Source organism: Branchiostoma lanceolatum, chromosome 7 (assembly GCF_035083965.1).
Source record: "Branchiostoma lanceolatum isolate klBraLanc5 chromosome 7, klBraLanc5.hap2, whole genome shotgun sequence".
Taxonomy (NCBI): Eukaryota; Metazoa; Chordata; class Leptocardii; order Amphioxiformes; family Branchiostomatidae; genus Branchiostoma; species Branchiostoma lanceolatum.
In genome coordinates, this window is record NC_089728.1 from 3,342,485 (window position 1) to 3,356,599 (window position 14,115).

The 14,115-nt window shown below is 40.2% G+C and overlaps 1 protein-coding gene across 2 annotated transcripts; it reads right to left on the reverse strand.

The window, feature by feature from the left end:
• Positions 1 to 828: 828 nt before the first annotated feature.
• LOC136438591 (solute carrier family 35 member C2-like) lies at positions 829 to 14,102 on the reverse strand. Of its 2 annotated transcripts, XM_066433461.1 has the most exons (11): positions 14,013 to 14,102; positions 13,002 to 13,416; positions 12,172 to 12,322; positions 11,344 to 11,407; positions 11,076 to 11,148; positions 10,348 to 10,516; positions 9,216 to 9,299; positions 7,508 to 7,683; positions 6,707 to 6,836; positions 5,280 to 5,364; positions 3,401 to 3,517 (listed from the first exon to the last, which is right to left on the reverse strand). In XM_066433461.1, exons 2-11 carry the CDS (start codon positions 13,158 to 13,160, stop codon positions 3,499 to 3,501), a joined length of 1,110 nt encoding a protein of 369 aa, XP_066289558.1. In that variant the 5' UTR covers positions 13,161 to 13,416; positions 14,013 to 14,102; the 3' UTR covers positions 3,401 to 3,498. The 2 variants fall into 2 exon arrangements, with proteins under 2 accessions (XP_066289557.1, XP_066289558.1); XM_066433460.1 differs by lacking the exon at positions 5,280 to 5,364 and having other exon boundaries at positions 829 to 3,517.
• Positions 14,103 to 14,115: the final 13 nt, after the last annotated feature.

Below are 14,115 nucleotides of genomic sequence, written 5' to 3' on the forward strand. Positions count from 1 at the left end.
AAATAAAATTTTTAAGCACCAACAGATTTCTGCAAGACTAACCTAACTACATGTATCATACTTCAAGTGGAAAGAATGTCGATGCAAATGCTTTTATTTTTTCCCCATTAATTATAATATACACTTTACAATGATATTGTATAACTTGCACTTGTGACGATACATATAAATCTAACATTTTAATTTATACATTGCTTCAATGATTCAACACTTTTATGGAATATCATAGTATACATTTGTAAGCACAAAAACACTTTCACATATTAATGTCGTATTTCATATAATTTTCATTTTGTTTGTCACTGAGAGCTAGGTTTTCAAACAACTTTGTACTCAAAATGTAACAATTTTGTATGTCTTTTTGAAGGAAATTCATAAATACCAATTCCAGCATAGTTACTACATACATACTTTTCTCTAATATGTATGCACTGCACATTCTGACTGTGCCAGTAAGTTATGATGAATTGGTATTCTTCTATGGCATGTTAAAATCTCTAACAAGGTCTACAAGAATCAAATTAAAACATAACTTTGATTTGTCAGATTATACACCATCATATTTTCATTGCACAAGAGCTGTTCATATTGCATAACAAGGAAAGTATGCTATGGCTACCTGTACAATGTATTAGCAACAATATGTGCAAGAAACCCAAAGAGAATGCAAGCAGGCACAGACCCACAGTAGATCAATGAATAAAAATCTAGCCTTCTCACAGTGACTCTAACCATATAGTCAAACCTGCCTAGTCGACCACCTCTTCAACGCGACCACCTGGCCATGGCGACCATTTTTTCTCGGTCCCAACGGTATACAAATATTACAACGATAACAGAAAATGTAATTTTTGTAGGATCTTTCTGTCTATGAGAATTGAAGTTGGTGGGGGACATGCTGTCTAAAATCACATAATTTTTCATCCATCTACGTACTGTATTTGAACACCTCGACCTGGAAACATGTTGTGAGTGGAATCCTCTTCATGGTGACCACCTGTCCATCTCGATCGCTTTTTGCTCGGTCCCCTGGGTGGTTGCCTTGGGCAGGTTTGACTGTAGATAGCTTCCTTCGTAGACCTTCTAGGTGTATTTTTTTAGAAATGCAGATTTGTGATTTAAAATGTGGGCTGGGTTCTCTCATGATGGGAAAAACTGTTTCCAAGCTAGCCACGCGGGAACGATATCCCCAGCCAATGTTGAAAATTGCAAATCAGTGCTAAAAAATTATTAACACCAGTAGTAGAGGGTTAGCCTGTATTTACACAAGCTCTCGGCCAGAGGTTACTGACCCCCAGCAGGGGGATGGCGGTTTACAGGCCGGCTGGCCACTAGGAGCGCGATTCGTCAGGCTACCTAGAGGGTCTGTGAAGGAGGCTAATATAAGTCAGTTTGCGAGTTCTGTACTTAATAATAGATAAAGTAATACATCAAACGTACATGTTTCACTGGAGAATTGTATTCCAAAGTTAGCTCTGTAAATCATTTAGAGGTGTAGAAAACAATGTCATCATTTTTCTATTAAGCAGTATATCACTTGACATTTTCATACCATAGCTGACTGTAAAGCCCAAGTTCAATATACAGCCGCAGTTCTCTTCTAGCGTAGCGTGCTTAGTCCAGTGGTTAGCGATCTTGCCTCTGGAACTAGAAACCCTGGGTTCGATCCCGGCTGTGTCGCTCACCCGACATGCGCGCTACCGGAAAGGGTCGCAGTCCTTAGGACGGGACGTTAAGCTGTGGTCCACTGTTCATTGTGCTTGTCAAAAAATGGCTAGGGGAATTTCTCCGGTACAATGAACCTGTAAATACTGTGCATAGCGTCTGTCCTCTCTGTCACGACCAGTGGAAGATTAGCTCATCTGTTCATTGAGTTCATTTGAGCTAAACTGGTTCCAGATCACTTTCCTTTCCTTTCCTTTCTGGACAAGCTGCCCTTCACCAAAGGAAGACAGTAAGATGATAGAGACGGTGCAGTGGCGTGGGTAGTACTATGTTTCTCACATCTTTGGCCATATAGAGTTGTTACCGGGTAAGTTGTTATTGAGGGTCTGCATGGGGGGATCCTGGCAACACTTAACGGTAAATCAAGGTGGGTTGAAAATAACTTAACAGTAATTCGAGAGGGAGGGCAACGCTCAACATTGAATTGACTTGTTCTTGCGAAAGATTTTGGGAAGAAGTTCATTTGATTGTTTCATTATGCATTGTATTCAAGGGGTGTCTGGCAAAACTAAGCTGCGAACACTGACACAATCGGGCGCCCCACTGTGACTCTAGGCAATCAGGCATTACACTTCGCAACATGAAAAACTACAATAACGCTTAACGATGAATTCAGGGGAACAATAAACATGCTACATAGAATTAAAGCAACCAATTATGCTTAAATAATCTAGGCTTAACGTATAATTAGAGTTGGCCGGCTACGATTAAAAGTGAATTTGAATAGCTTGCTACGCTTCATGGACAAAGGCGTGCAGACCCTCAATTGTGGGGTAAACTACTAAGTACGTGGGACAAAAACTGAAGCAACATTTCTCGGCATCCAACCATGACAATTTTCACAGTTTCAGCACAAACTTTATACAGCGTACTCTTGGTATACTAGATGTCCTGGGCTTTATTTTGGAGGCCTCTTGCAGACTACTGTCACCCGTGACAAGCTCTCTTGCTTTCCATCAGTAAAATTTAGAATGAAAGAACAGGATGTGTCAAGTTTGTTCTGAGATGCACATGGAATGTAGCAGCATTAATCAAGTTGGACCATCTTGCACTTCTTAGGCATTTTCAAGTCATTTACATAATTTCCAAATTAAAGTATTCTATAGCCGTTCTTATCTTCTTCAGCTAGCACTTCCTGATGTAGGCAGATGTTCTTCCATATCTTCCTTATCATTTTCCACAAATACAGATATAATGTTTGATGAGTGATGCAGCATCAGCAATGAACTTGTCCATTTTGCCTCTGCTGACCAGAATGGCACTGGGGAATTACTGTAAATCTTCAAACTTTTGCGGCGACTTTATTTTTGCAGTGACCTCTCCACCGCAAATTTATGACACCGTGAGTATGTCTCCCTTGCTTGACTGATATACTAGAAAATTATTTCAACTGCAGATTTAGATGATAGCGAAAACCTCCATTTCAATCCTTCACTTCACTTTGGCAGTCCAGTCTCGGGAGACTATCTGTGCGCCTCTGGAGTTCTTTTGTGAGTTCAAATGTGGTTTAAGAGTCCAGCTCTGGATTTGTACACCCTGTTACACACACTGCATGACTGCTGTGTGGTTAGGGGTGCATTTAGTGCTACAGTGCTTTCAAAGCTACTGCAAAATAAAACCACCACGAAAGTAAATGCATTTACATTAAAGGCTGATCACTATCTGTGTGCGTAGATAACCTCCTCCTCCTCCTCCTCCTCTTCATCTGATCCAGGGTTGGCGTCTCCATTCACTATCAACATCTCCAGACTGTTAGGGGTTTCTCTTGTCTCTTCAGAAGGCCTTGTATTGTCTGGAAGGTACCAGATACAAAGTAAGGTAAGGCCACACCAATTTCATTTCTTGGTTAACGGATTCTTATTTTCCCCAAAAAAAAATTTTAGAAAAAAAAAAATTCATGAAAACAGAAGGCTGGGGTTTTCATAATTTTTTTGTTCTAAATTTTTTTTTTTGTTGGAAAATAAAAATCCGTTAACCAAGAAATTACATTGGTGTGGCCTAAGTAATGCTACTTTATAAAGACAGGCAGTTCATCTAACCCTATTGGAGAAAATTTCTCTCATTCTTACATTCAAGTCATTATTACCTCAATGAAAGTCAGCCTACGAACAAAACTGAGCCTCCATGACTACAAAAAGGTACAGACAATATGGCCACTGGCAAAGGATGCAAAATTGGTTGACATCTGTACAACTTACAGTGTTGCCTTTCATATTTGGGAAAACATATTCCTTTAGTGTCTTTTTATCCTTTAATCCTTGAGGTGTTAGTTATGAGGTCCACTGAGGCCAATTAACCTTCAGCGTGCTACTTGCAACTCACACGTCTACTGGATCACACATAATTTGGCAAGGTAAAGGTTAAAGAATCACTTTGTTACTACCGATACCGCTCAAAGGACTGCTAAATTGTACCAGGCATACTTAAAGTGGGCGCAAACCAGCACACACGGACACAGTCCATTGAGATACCCGCTTTACGCTATTGCAAGCGGAATTTCCCTTTAATATTTCAGATATCTTCTTCAAGCTGCCATCCTTTGATTGCAACTACGAGCGGATTATCATCCACAGTTAAATGTCAGTTGTTTCTGTGATCCTTGAACAATTATGCAAGATCTTTGTATACATGTGCTATGAAATCAGGGCAATATCAGAGGTTATTAGATCTACTAATTCTTTAAAATATAATTTCCAATTTGTTGGAATCACGCTTTCTTCAGAGTAGCAAGATGGAAAGTCACAAGTACTTCATAAAAATGACAATTTGAATGAAGGGCTTCTAAACATTTCAGACTTGAGCCAAGAAGTAGAAAAAAGCTAGCCTGGAATCCAAACCTATTAGCTCCCGAGTCGCTCTATTTGCGAGAGAGAGACTCGGGAGCTATTATAGGTTTGGATTCCAGGCTAGAAAAAAAGCAGATCTTTAGTTTAGGTTGGCAAGACAGTACTCATGGCCGAAACAGGATCCATCGGTCAACCAGTTGGATGATGGACACTGTGTTGGCCTATAGATAATGTCTTGCCAACAGAAAGATCTGCTTGGAGGTTAATCATGGGGAGGGTAGACAAGCCTGATTTGTGATTTAAGAATTCTCCTACTGTCCTAGTACTTCAGCTCCTTATCAACAATGAAGCAGCTGACAAAGAAAAATACCAAAACCCCACAGTCAGTAGTACCTTTGCCAAGAAGGTTATATTTTAGTGGAGTTTGTGTGCTTGTCTATTTGTGGACAGCATAACTCAACAAGTTGTGGATGGATAGGTACATGTAGATCTTTTTAATTTTTGGTATACAGGGAAGGGTCTGGAAAATGAAGGTCAACTTCGATATTGGGCCTCCTAGTTGCATCTTACTGTACTGCAGTGGAACTTCTGGTTTTGATTTTTGGCGGTAAATAGCTCTTGGGACAGAGAGTAAGGATGTACATTTGGGCCTCTTGTGTTCTTTTCTTCCGTGTGTTTTTTTTTTGCCGACATTTCCATCAGCTACAATGAATATATAAGATTTTGTTATTTTGGGAGTGATTGGTTATAGTGATGTTTGAGACCAACCCCTCCTGTGCGCTGTCTGTGGTCCACCAACACAAAGCCCCTATGAAGATGGAGGCATGTGCCAGCATCAGCGCGAGAATCAACCCTACAGGCAAGACAAACATGTCAGCGTGTGGGGGCCTACATCAATGCAAGAGATCCTGCTTTTGCAGACTGTAATGTAAACAAACTTGCCATCATTATACACTGTAAATCTTGAAAATTTCGTGGTGGTTTTATTTTCGTGGCTTCTGCACCACAAATTCATGACCCTGTGAGTATGTCTCCCTTGTATGACTACTGTACTACAGAAATGCTTCAGCTGCGAGCTTATTTAGTTATCCAGAACTAGAGTTAAGTATTTGTGCTACATACACTTCAGGTTTGCTATGCGAGTACGGGGTCATTTTATAACTAAGAATTGGTATTGAATTTTTCTTTTTATTTGAGTTGAATGTGTGATAGTTGTGTGCCGATTTGTTCAAAATAGAGAGAACGCTAGCGACCCCAAAAAAACACCCCTCCCAATGAAATGGTATGGCTACCCTGCGACGTCACAAATTCAAGATGGCGGCCACCACACATACCAATGGATCCAACCAAGGTTTTCCTACGCAAACCTGTAACAAAAACCTGAAGTGAAGTAAGTGACAACCTCCTGTTCCCTCTCACTGCAAACTAAAGCCACCGCTATAGGAAATGCATTTACAGTATAGCTCATTGGGCTATTGTCTATAATTCCTTTATGGTGTTTTGATCCTGACATATCTTATAATGCCTTTTAAGGACTTTTAATGCCTATATTTCCATGAACTGTGAGATCTATTCCAAAGACCCCCTGAAATGTTTAAGGAAACAGGAAGGGTTCTGCTAAACATAAGGTTCTGCTAAAGACATGATGCCAGAAATGTATATAGTTTTTCCCATAGTGTGACCCCAGGAGAGGTTGCACAAACAAGTACAGACACAAGCAGAAGGAAGTCACCCACATGTTGTTTGTAAAACCTGGTGTGGAATATGCTTACTAGATGAAGAACAGGGTCAAATGTAACATAGTTACCTAACTCATCATATTGGATTTTGTTAAGTATTACGTTATCATTTTGTTTACTTGTCAAGTAAACTGCAGATATTTTTTTTACAGTATACCAGCAAGATGCCAGTTAAACAGAGCATAATCAAGATCTTGTTACTAGTAAATCATTGGCGGTCAAATTTACTGGGTAAAGATTAAAATTACAGACCACCTCGCCATGGAGAAGCACATGCACGTACGAAGGAATCATCGGACATGGTTGGACCAAAGGAGCTGTAATGCAGTAGCGATCCACTAGGTGGGGCTGCAGTATAGCAAGGTACATCCGAACCAACAAACCAACCAACCAAACAAACAAACAAACAAACAAACAACCAACAAATCACGTCTGGACAAACTTGTCTTTTCTCACCTTTCGAGTGTGTTGCCTTCAAAACCACATGTAGGGTGATCCCTGCTATACAGATGATACAGCCAATGATATTCACAGGTGCCATCTCTGTACCGTTCAAGAAATGGTCGATCAGCAACGTCCAGATTTCCTGAAAAAATGACAAGATGAGTTCATGATAATGCCTTTGTATTACAAAAAATTGAGAAAAGCTTCTTTGCAGAGAACATTAGATGTGATATACATTTTTAATGGACAACATTAACAATTATCAATGTACATGTACATATACAGTCAAGTGTCCCAAATTAAGGACTACACTACACTACTTTCAGGAAGGGGGTGTTGGTCTAAAATGCTGTAGTACCTGACAAAGCTGGGGGCTAAAATTGCCATGTTTCATTGGGGCCTAAATAACTACCCACATACCAAAACTCATACAAGGACCTTGAGTTATAGCTGTGAAAACACATACACAACCAAAAACAGTTTGAACCCGGGCTGCCCCCACACATGTCTGGACATGCACCCCGACGTTGTGCCCTTGGGAAAGGCACTTACACTCAGGTGTAAATGAGTACCTAGCTCACCTAGGGTGAGCGACGTCCCTCGGATAGAACGTTAGATGGAGGTCCCTTGTTTGGGGAGAGCCACACCCCGCGCACGTAAAAGAACCCAAATCACCTTTCAAAAAAACCTACAGTCCTATGACCGCACATGGGTTTGCACTTAGCAATAGCCTCCGGCTTGTTGGGCAACCCTGACATGTACATGCTGAACCAATAAATAAATAAATGAAAATTAGATAAGTGTCTCATGTACCTTGAATATCCCGGACACAGACAGTGTGAGGCTTGAGGTGTGATGTAGGAGGAGGAACTCTGACAGGCCCAACAGGAAGGCCAGCGTGGCTCCCAGCATGATCTTCCCTACTGTCAGCATCACGATGTGCAAACTGTGGTATCTGAACAACTGCTCCTCTATGGAGATGGACAGTCCTGGGAAAGAAGTACAGATATGTCTGTGAATAGTTTCATCAGGTTGGTAGGTCACTGAATAAAAAGACTCTTTTTACATAACCAAGAGATTTATTCCACCAACGTTTCGGTCATCTGTCACCTTCTTCAAGACAATTGTGACTGGTTCACATAGCAATGCAGCACAGGTGTTGCTGCTTATACATAATGAGATGCATTCCCAAAAGCAAAATATTTACATATGTACAAATCACAGGAGATGACATCACTATGCAGTCCCAAACATACAGAGTCTTTTTATTCAAGTACAGATATAATTGGTCTACTACAACAGGAACATCTGGTGGCAAGGCGGTCTTGTGGTTAAGGTTGTTGCCTTAGAATTTAACTGTTCTGGGTGCGAATCCCTAGCATGCCCCAATGTTGTTTCCTTTGAAAAAGCAGTTTTCACTGATTTCTCCACTCCACCAGGTGAAAACAGGTACCTAGCTCTGGCTAGGGCATCCTCTTAAATGGGACATAAAGCTGAAGGTCTTGTGTCGGAGCTGAAGGTCTTGTGTCTGAGGAAAGCTACACCTCGAGCATATTTAAGATATAACTGTTATAGTTATTTGGTCTACTACCACTGGCACATTTGAACCTGACTTTTGACCGTTACATCTCAGTAATATATATAATTGTTGATTCCTCAGCAGATGGACATTACGGTAGCCTGATTTCAATCAAGCCTCCCGTAACCGCTTGCCGCCTAGAGAAGGGACAGAAACCCCCGGACAGCTGGAGTTTGCGTTATACAGACTAGACATTACCAAAGAAGAAGAGGAAGAAATTAGGCTACCTAGTCATTTTAGTCACAGGTGCTTCAACTTTTCCGACTGACCAAAAGGTTCTGGGTTCAAATCCCTGGCAGGCCCCAATGCTGTGCCCTTGGGAAAATCAGTTTACACCTATTTTCTCACTCAATGAAAATGAGCATCTAGTTTCAGTTAGGGACGTCCTCTCAGATGGGACCTAAAGCATGTTAAAGATCCCACCACACATATTGAATAGAGTAGGAGTCAAACCTTACAGTCTGATCAAACGCAGCTTGAACTTACTGAATAAAACTGGTGTGTTACTGGTTATGAGAAACAAACAAACCTGTCCACATGACTGTTGACTATAAATATCTTTATATAAATGCGTTGATGAAGGTTAGACATCCAGGTAGTAAGATACGCCAAAAATAGTTACTCAAGCAACTGGATAAAATTTTGAAACATTCAGACGTTTCAGACTGCATCCGCTGTCTTTCAGTTGCCACTGTCACAGACGAAAGATAGCGGATGCTGTCTGAAATGTCTGACTGTTTCAAAATTTTATCCAGTTGCTTGAGTAACTATTTTTGGCATACCTTTATGTTTATTCAGGAATTGACACATACAGATATTAAAACAGCATAGCAGCCGATGTTACCTTCTTTAAACTAAACCGGCTGAATTACGCAGTCTTAAAATTAAAAGTACAAAAGAGCACACTCAAACAACCTGAAAATATATACAACAGACAAATACCTTCATTGTAGACCATGAGAGGAAACAGCCCCACCATCATGACTGGAGTCAGGTGGTAGATCACATCTACAGGGTTATGCAGACCTGTACAGTAACAAGGAAAATGTTGGAGTGGCAAGAAAAGCACATAGGAAACAAGAATGTCACAGGTAATTAGGTTTTACCTTTTCCCTGCTGCCTAACTCTGTAACCAATAGGGAAATGGGTGCCAAATGGCTACTTCAGTGTGCTAACGGTTAAGGAAGCCAAGAGTAGTTGGACAACTGTTAACTGTGTTATAGTGTTGCCTAAAAAAGACAGACAAGCCATGGATATTCCATTTATCTACTTTCCATTATACTACATATAATTGTGTGTTTTGAGTGGTTACATTTCCGTTAAAAATCATTTCAATCTTAGGCTTAGTTTACATTACGTTTTTCGCGTCAGCGGCGAAATTTCCCGCTGTCGGGAGGCCGCTGTCGCGACGTCTCTAGACACACCGCCCGGAAATCTGACAGACACCTGCGGTGCTTGCATTTCGCCATCTTGTAGAAAGTATCGGGCGTAAGCATAACAAAAGCAAGAAACACAAAATTGTATGATTGTACAACGGTAGACGGCGTCTCCCCGCCCGTATTAAACTACAATGCAAAGCCTTGTTTATGTGTAGATATTCCATGCTCATCACTCGTAAATGTGGGGAGGGGGGCACAAGTACGATAAATATATCCGCGGGGAAATTAATGCACGGCACAAAAGTCGCCGCGGATCCCGCGAATCTCTCTCTATATATATATACCGGGGATCTAAGTAGTCTTACAGTATGCTAATCAACGCGTGCTTTATGCTAATCGCCGAAACCCTGACTCCCGCTGACGCGAGCCCGACGTATTCTCTTTAGACGGAGTTTGAAGTTGACGCTGTGCTGACGGGCGACGGCTTCGAAGCTGACGGGAGAAAATTTGTTGACAGCGGGACTACGTCGACGGGAATTGTCTTTACACGGGGTTCCCGCTGTCGCCAGTGGCGCTGACGCCAGTGGCGCTGACGGCAAAAGTATAATGTAAAGAGAGCCTTATATGAATACACACTTGGCTTGCAAAAAGTATGATCCATTGTTTCCTCATTATGGTATTTGCTTAGCAGTTACCTATTTCCTGCTTCTGTGTGAGTATCTGTGTGAGAGTCCATCTCAGGCCCCCTAGAACAGAGGCTGTCATCACCAGGATGAACCCCTCCAAGTTGAAGTGCGTGGACTTGTACGTGAACATGAACAGACCAGCTGCTATCAACAGGATCACTACCACTAACGAACATCTCTGAAACATACAAAGTAAATCACAGATTATTTTCTTATCAATATCATCTACAATTTACTTGAAAGATAACAAGAGTTCAAAGATCTCCATGTCTTGTTTTTATCATATCGAATATATATAACTGTCAAAATACAAACAGACAGACCAAAATAACAACTCCCGATAAATTAGTAGGTTTTTCCATTGACCCCATGACCTGGACTGTCATGTCTGATTAATGACTAGTTTTATCACCTCTGAACTGTACTTCCTGCCAGTCTGTCAAGTTTGACCATTATGGGCATATTCCCACTCCCTTCCTGCCACACACTGACAGTGTACTGAAACAACTATGGATGGCCAGCAACTCAAACACACACACCTCGAAAACATAGACTCCATACATGGAGACAATAATAGACAAACTAGTAAATTGTAGGTCTGTTTTGTAAGCAGGGAGACAGTTAGAAGGGACTGATATGTCTTTTTTTCATACAGGAGGTGATCGACTAGTGTATATCCAACATTTACCTCTTTATTGTGATCAATGTTTTGATCATCATCTATACAGTATACTTACCGGCTTTTCAAGCTTGAGAAGAATAGCAAACCCCAGTATAAAGATGATACAAGTTGATTTTGACATGGTGTACCTGGATGAAAAAGAAAACACACTACTATGAGAGGAAGAAAAAAAGGAATTTTGAAAACGAAATACTGGGTGGAATGACAGTAAATTGAATAAACCAATCATTGAAGATGATGATACAAGTTAGTTTAAGTCCAAATTACCAAGTCTGGTTTCTCAAAAGTACATGTAGGTCCAAATCAAAATGGGTTGTACTTACAAAGAAACAGTTATATACAGGAAACTCCAGTTGGACAACCCAATATCCATGGAACTTGCAAGACCTACATTGACAAAATAGGAAAGGAATAATTTACAGAATCCATAAGGTAATGCAATTATGATATATGGAAACTAATCATCTTTACTTGATGAAGACACAATAAGATTTACACAATGATCTAGAAAGGCAACATTTGCGAGCAAATACAGCATTCTCCCTCCCCATGCAAAATCGGACTGTACCACGACTACCATATCAACTTCTTGCAGAAATGGACCATCCCAAAGTGACTTCTACCCATGCATGGACTATTCCAACATTATCCCATTCCAAAAGGAAATTCTTCTAACTTGTTCCCCATGCAATAATGGACTCTTCCAAAAATGCCCCCATGAAAAATTGGACTGAAATGTTGCTTTTATAGTTTTATTTTTCTACACATTTTTGCCCCACCCCCGAGTTATGATTCTCTCAGATACCAACCCAGAGCGATATGGCATAGACCGTTTTGAAGGGCAACTAGAGTTAAGTATCTGTGCTACATATACTTCAGGTTTGCTATGTTAGTTAAGCGAATACGGGGTGTTTCTAAAAATTGAATTTTTCTTTTTATTTGAGTTGAATGTGTGATAATTGTGTGCCGATTTGTTAAAAAAGAGAGAACGCTAGCAACCCAAAAAAACACCATCCCAATGAAATGGTATAGCTACCTTGCAACGTCACAAGATCAAGATGGCTGCCACCACACATGCCAACGGATCCAACAAAGGTTTTGCTACGCAAACCTGTAATGACATTTACAAGATGGACACGTGCTTTACCCACCTGTGATTCCTACTCTCTGAATGTACTGTTTCCAGCTCAGTGTGACACGTTTCTCTCCAGTGTACACCTGCATCATCTTCCTCACTACTCCTGCTGTCACAAAGTTAGTCGCAAAATGGCACATTGTCATGGACAGGGGGTAGTGGAAGCCCTGGGAAGAAGAAGAGGAAGAACTTTATTGGGCAACAATTGTAACGGGTACAATGTATGGCAATTTGTAGATACATAACAATCGACTATTTCTAATATTTAACAATTTCAAAGTAGTCATCTATAACATGAATAACAATCAATCTAATAATGTGCATTCTAATGGCTAAAACAGTAAACAATGTAATGATGACGATGATAGTATTCTGTGTAGTATATGATGATGGAAATCAAGCAACAGCGACAGGGTCAATGACCTGACCTTTTTGTTTTCTGTTAGTCTAGTGTAACAAGGTCTAAGTGGGTACCCATAACAACCTGACATTACTGTGTGGGTGTAACCACGAGTCATCTTATTTATAAATCATAAAGGTAGTGCCTTCAGTTAACTGAGTAACTGATTTCCAAGGGAGCCCTTGGCTTTCAACTTCAATACCATTGGACTTGTACCAACTTATACTTCCAGTATCCTATTAGACCGCTTCCGCCTTACATGTTGCCACTCTGAAATACTTTTTTACTGCGGACACACTCCAAGACAAAGAATAAATAAGTAAATAAACAGGTTATGATACCTCCGTTTTCACTGATCAGGTAATAACAAATTTACAACAGACTGGCTTCCATCTTAATAATACAAAGTTGATTGTAACATTTCAATTGAATGACCAGGAACAAACCTTCAGCACAGCCTTGTTGTAGAATGTTATCGAGATGGAGAAGCAGTAGTAGAACAGCACCAGTCCCAGGGTCTTGGCACATTCAACTATCACCTCCTTCATACTGGAGTGTCGACTCATTCCAGGCCTAGCCACACTGGTTCTAGTACCTTTACCCATCTAGGCACTGGGATGTTATACACAGTTTTCTATAGAATTGATATTTTCGGTTGTCTTATATGAGTATGGAAACGGACTGTCGAATTCCAGTCTAGAAGACCTGGGATTGTGAAAAGTTCTGTAGTTTGAAACTGTTGACATCTGAACATGATGCTGAAAAAATCTAGGTTTGCATTTTAGATGAACTGCTAGCACCCAGTTTGAACGCTGGAATAGTCGTTTCTGTCTTCAAAGTCAAATGTTGTGGGACCTGATTCTGAAAGAAAAATAATTCAAGACATTTTAATCTAATTGCAACCATCATACATGTAATTGTATTCCATTTCCATATCAAACTATTTAATTCTTTACACATGCATTACTTAGATCAAGGAGGTTTAACCTGATTAAACCTCCTTGCTTAGATGTACATTGTAAGATATCTAAGTTGTATTTTCAGAAAAGATTGCATAAAAGTTGCAAGTGGTCGAGAAAATAATAATATACGAAAGGATCCATAGAAACTTAATTTTGATACTGAATAAACAAACAAATTAAACTGGAGTTTTTTTTTTCAGGTGACCCATTTAGCTGTATTGTTGGGAGGTTTGAGATGGGAAATTCTAATGATATAAAGCAAACTGCTGTAGATATTCAATTGAAGAAAAGCTATCTTACAACAATTTTACATCTGTTGCTTTTGGTAATTACATATATATAAGAAGTTTGTGATTTCAGTCGCCCCCCTCCCACCTTTTCACTAACAGCCGATGTTGACAACGAAAGACAAGCCGTTTTGTACCGATCTCAATAAATCTATCAGCAGACAATAAACCAGAAGCTATGTTAAGTTCACAACAGCAGACATCATACCTTTAAGGGTTTTACGGAAAGTAGAAGACACCTTCTTGAGACGTCTTCACGTTTCTTGCCACGTTCATCGGACGTTGAACCTTGAACTTTGACCTCCCAGCAT

Excerpts from the sequence above, each read along its gene's own strand:
- LOC136438591 (XM_066433460.1), bottom strand. The coding sequence starts at position 13,160 with ATGGGTAAAGGTACTAGAACCAGTGTGGCTAGGCCTGGAATGAGTCGA. Across the intron at positions 9,300-10,347 it reads CACACAGAAGCAGGAAATAG|GTCTGCATAACCCTGTAGAT; the intron begins GTAACTGCTAAG and ends GTTACTGTACAG. Across the intron at positions 3,518-6,706 it reads GAAGGCAACACACTCGAAAG|ACAATACAAGGCCTTCTGAA; the intron begins GTGAGAAAAGAC and ends GGTACCTTCCAG.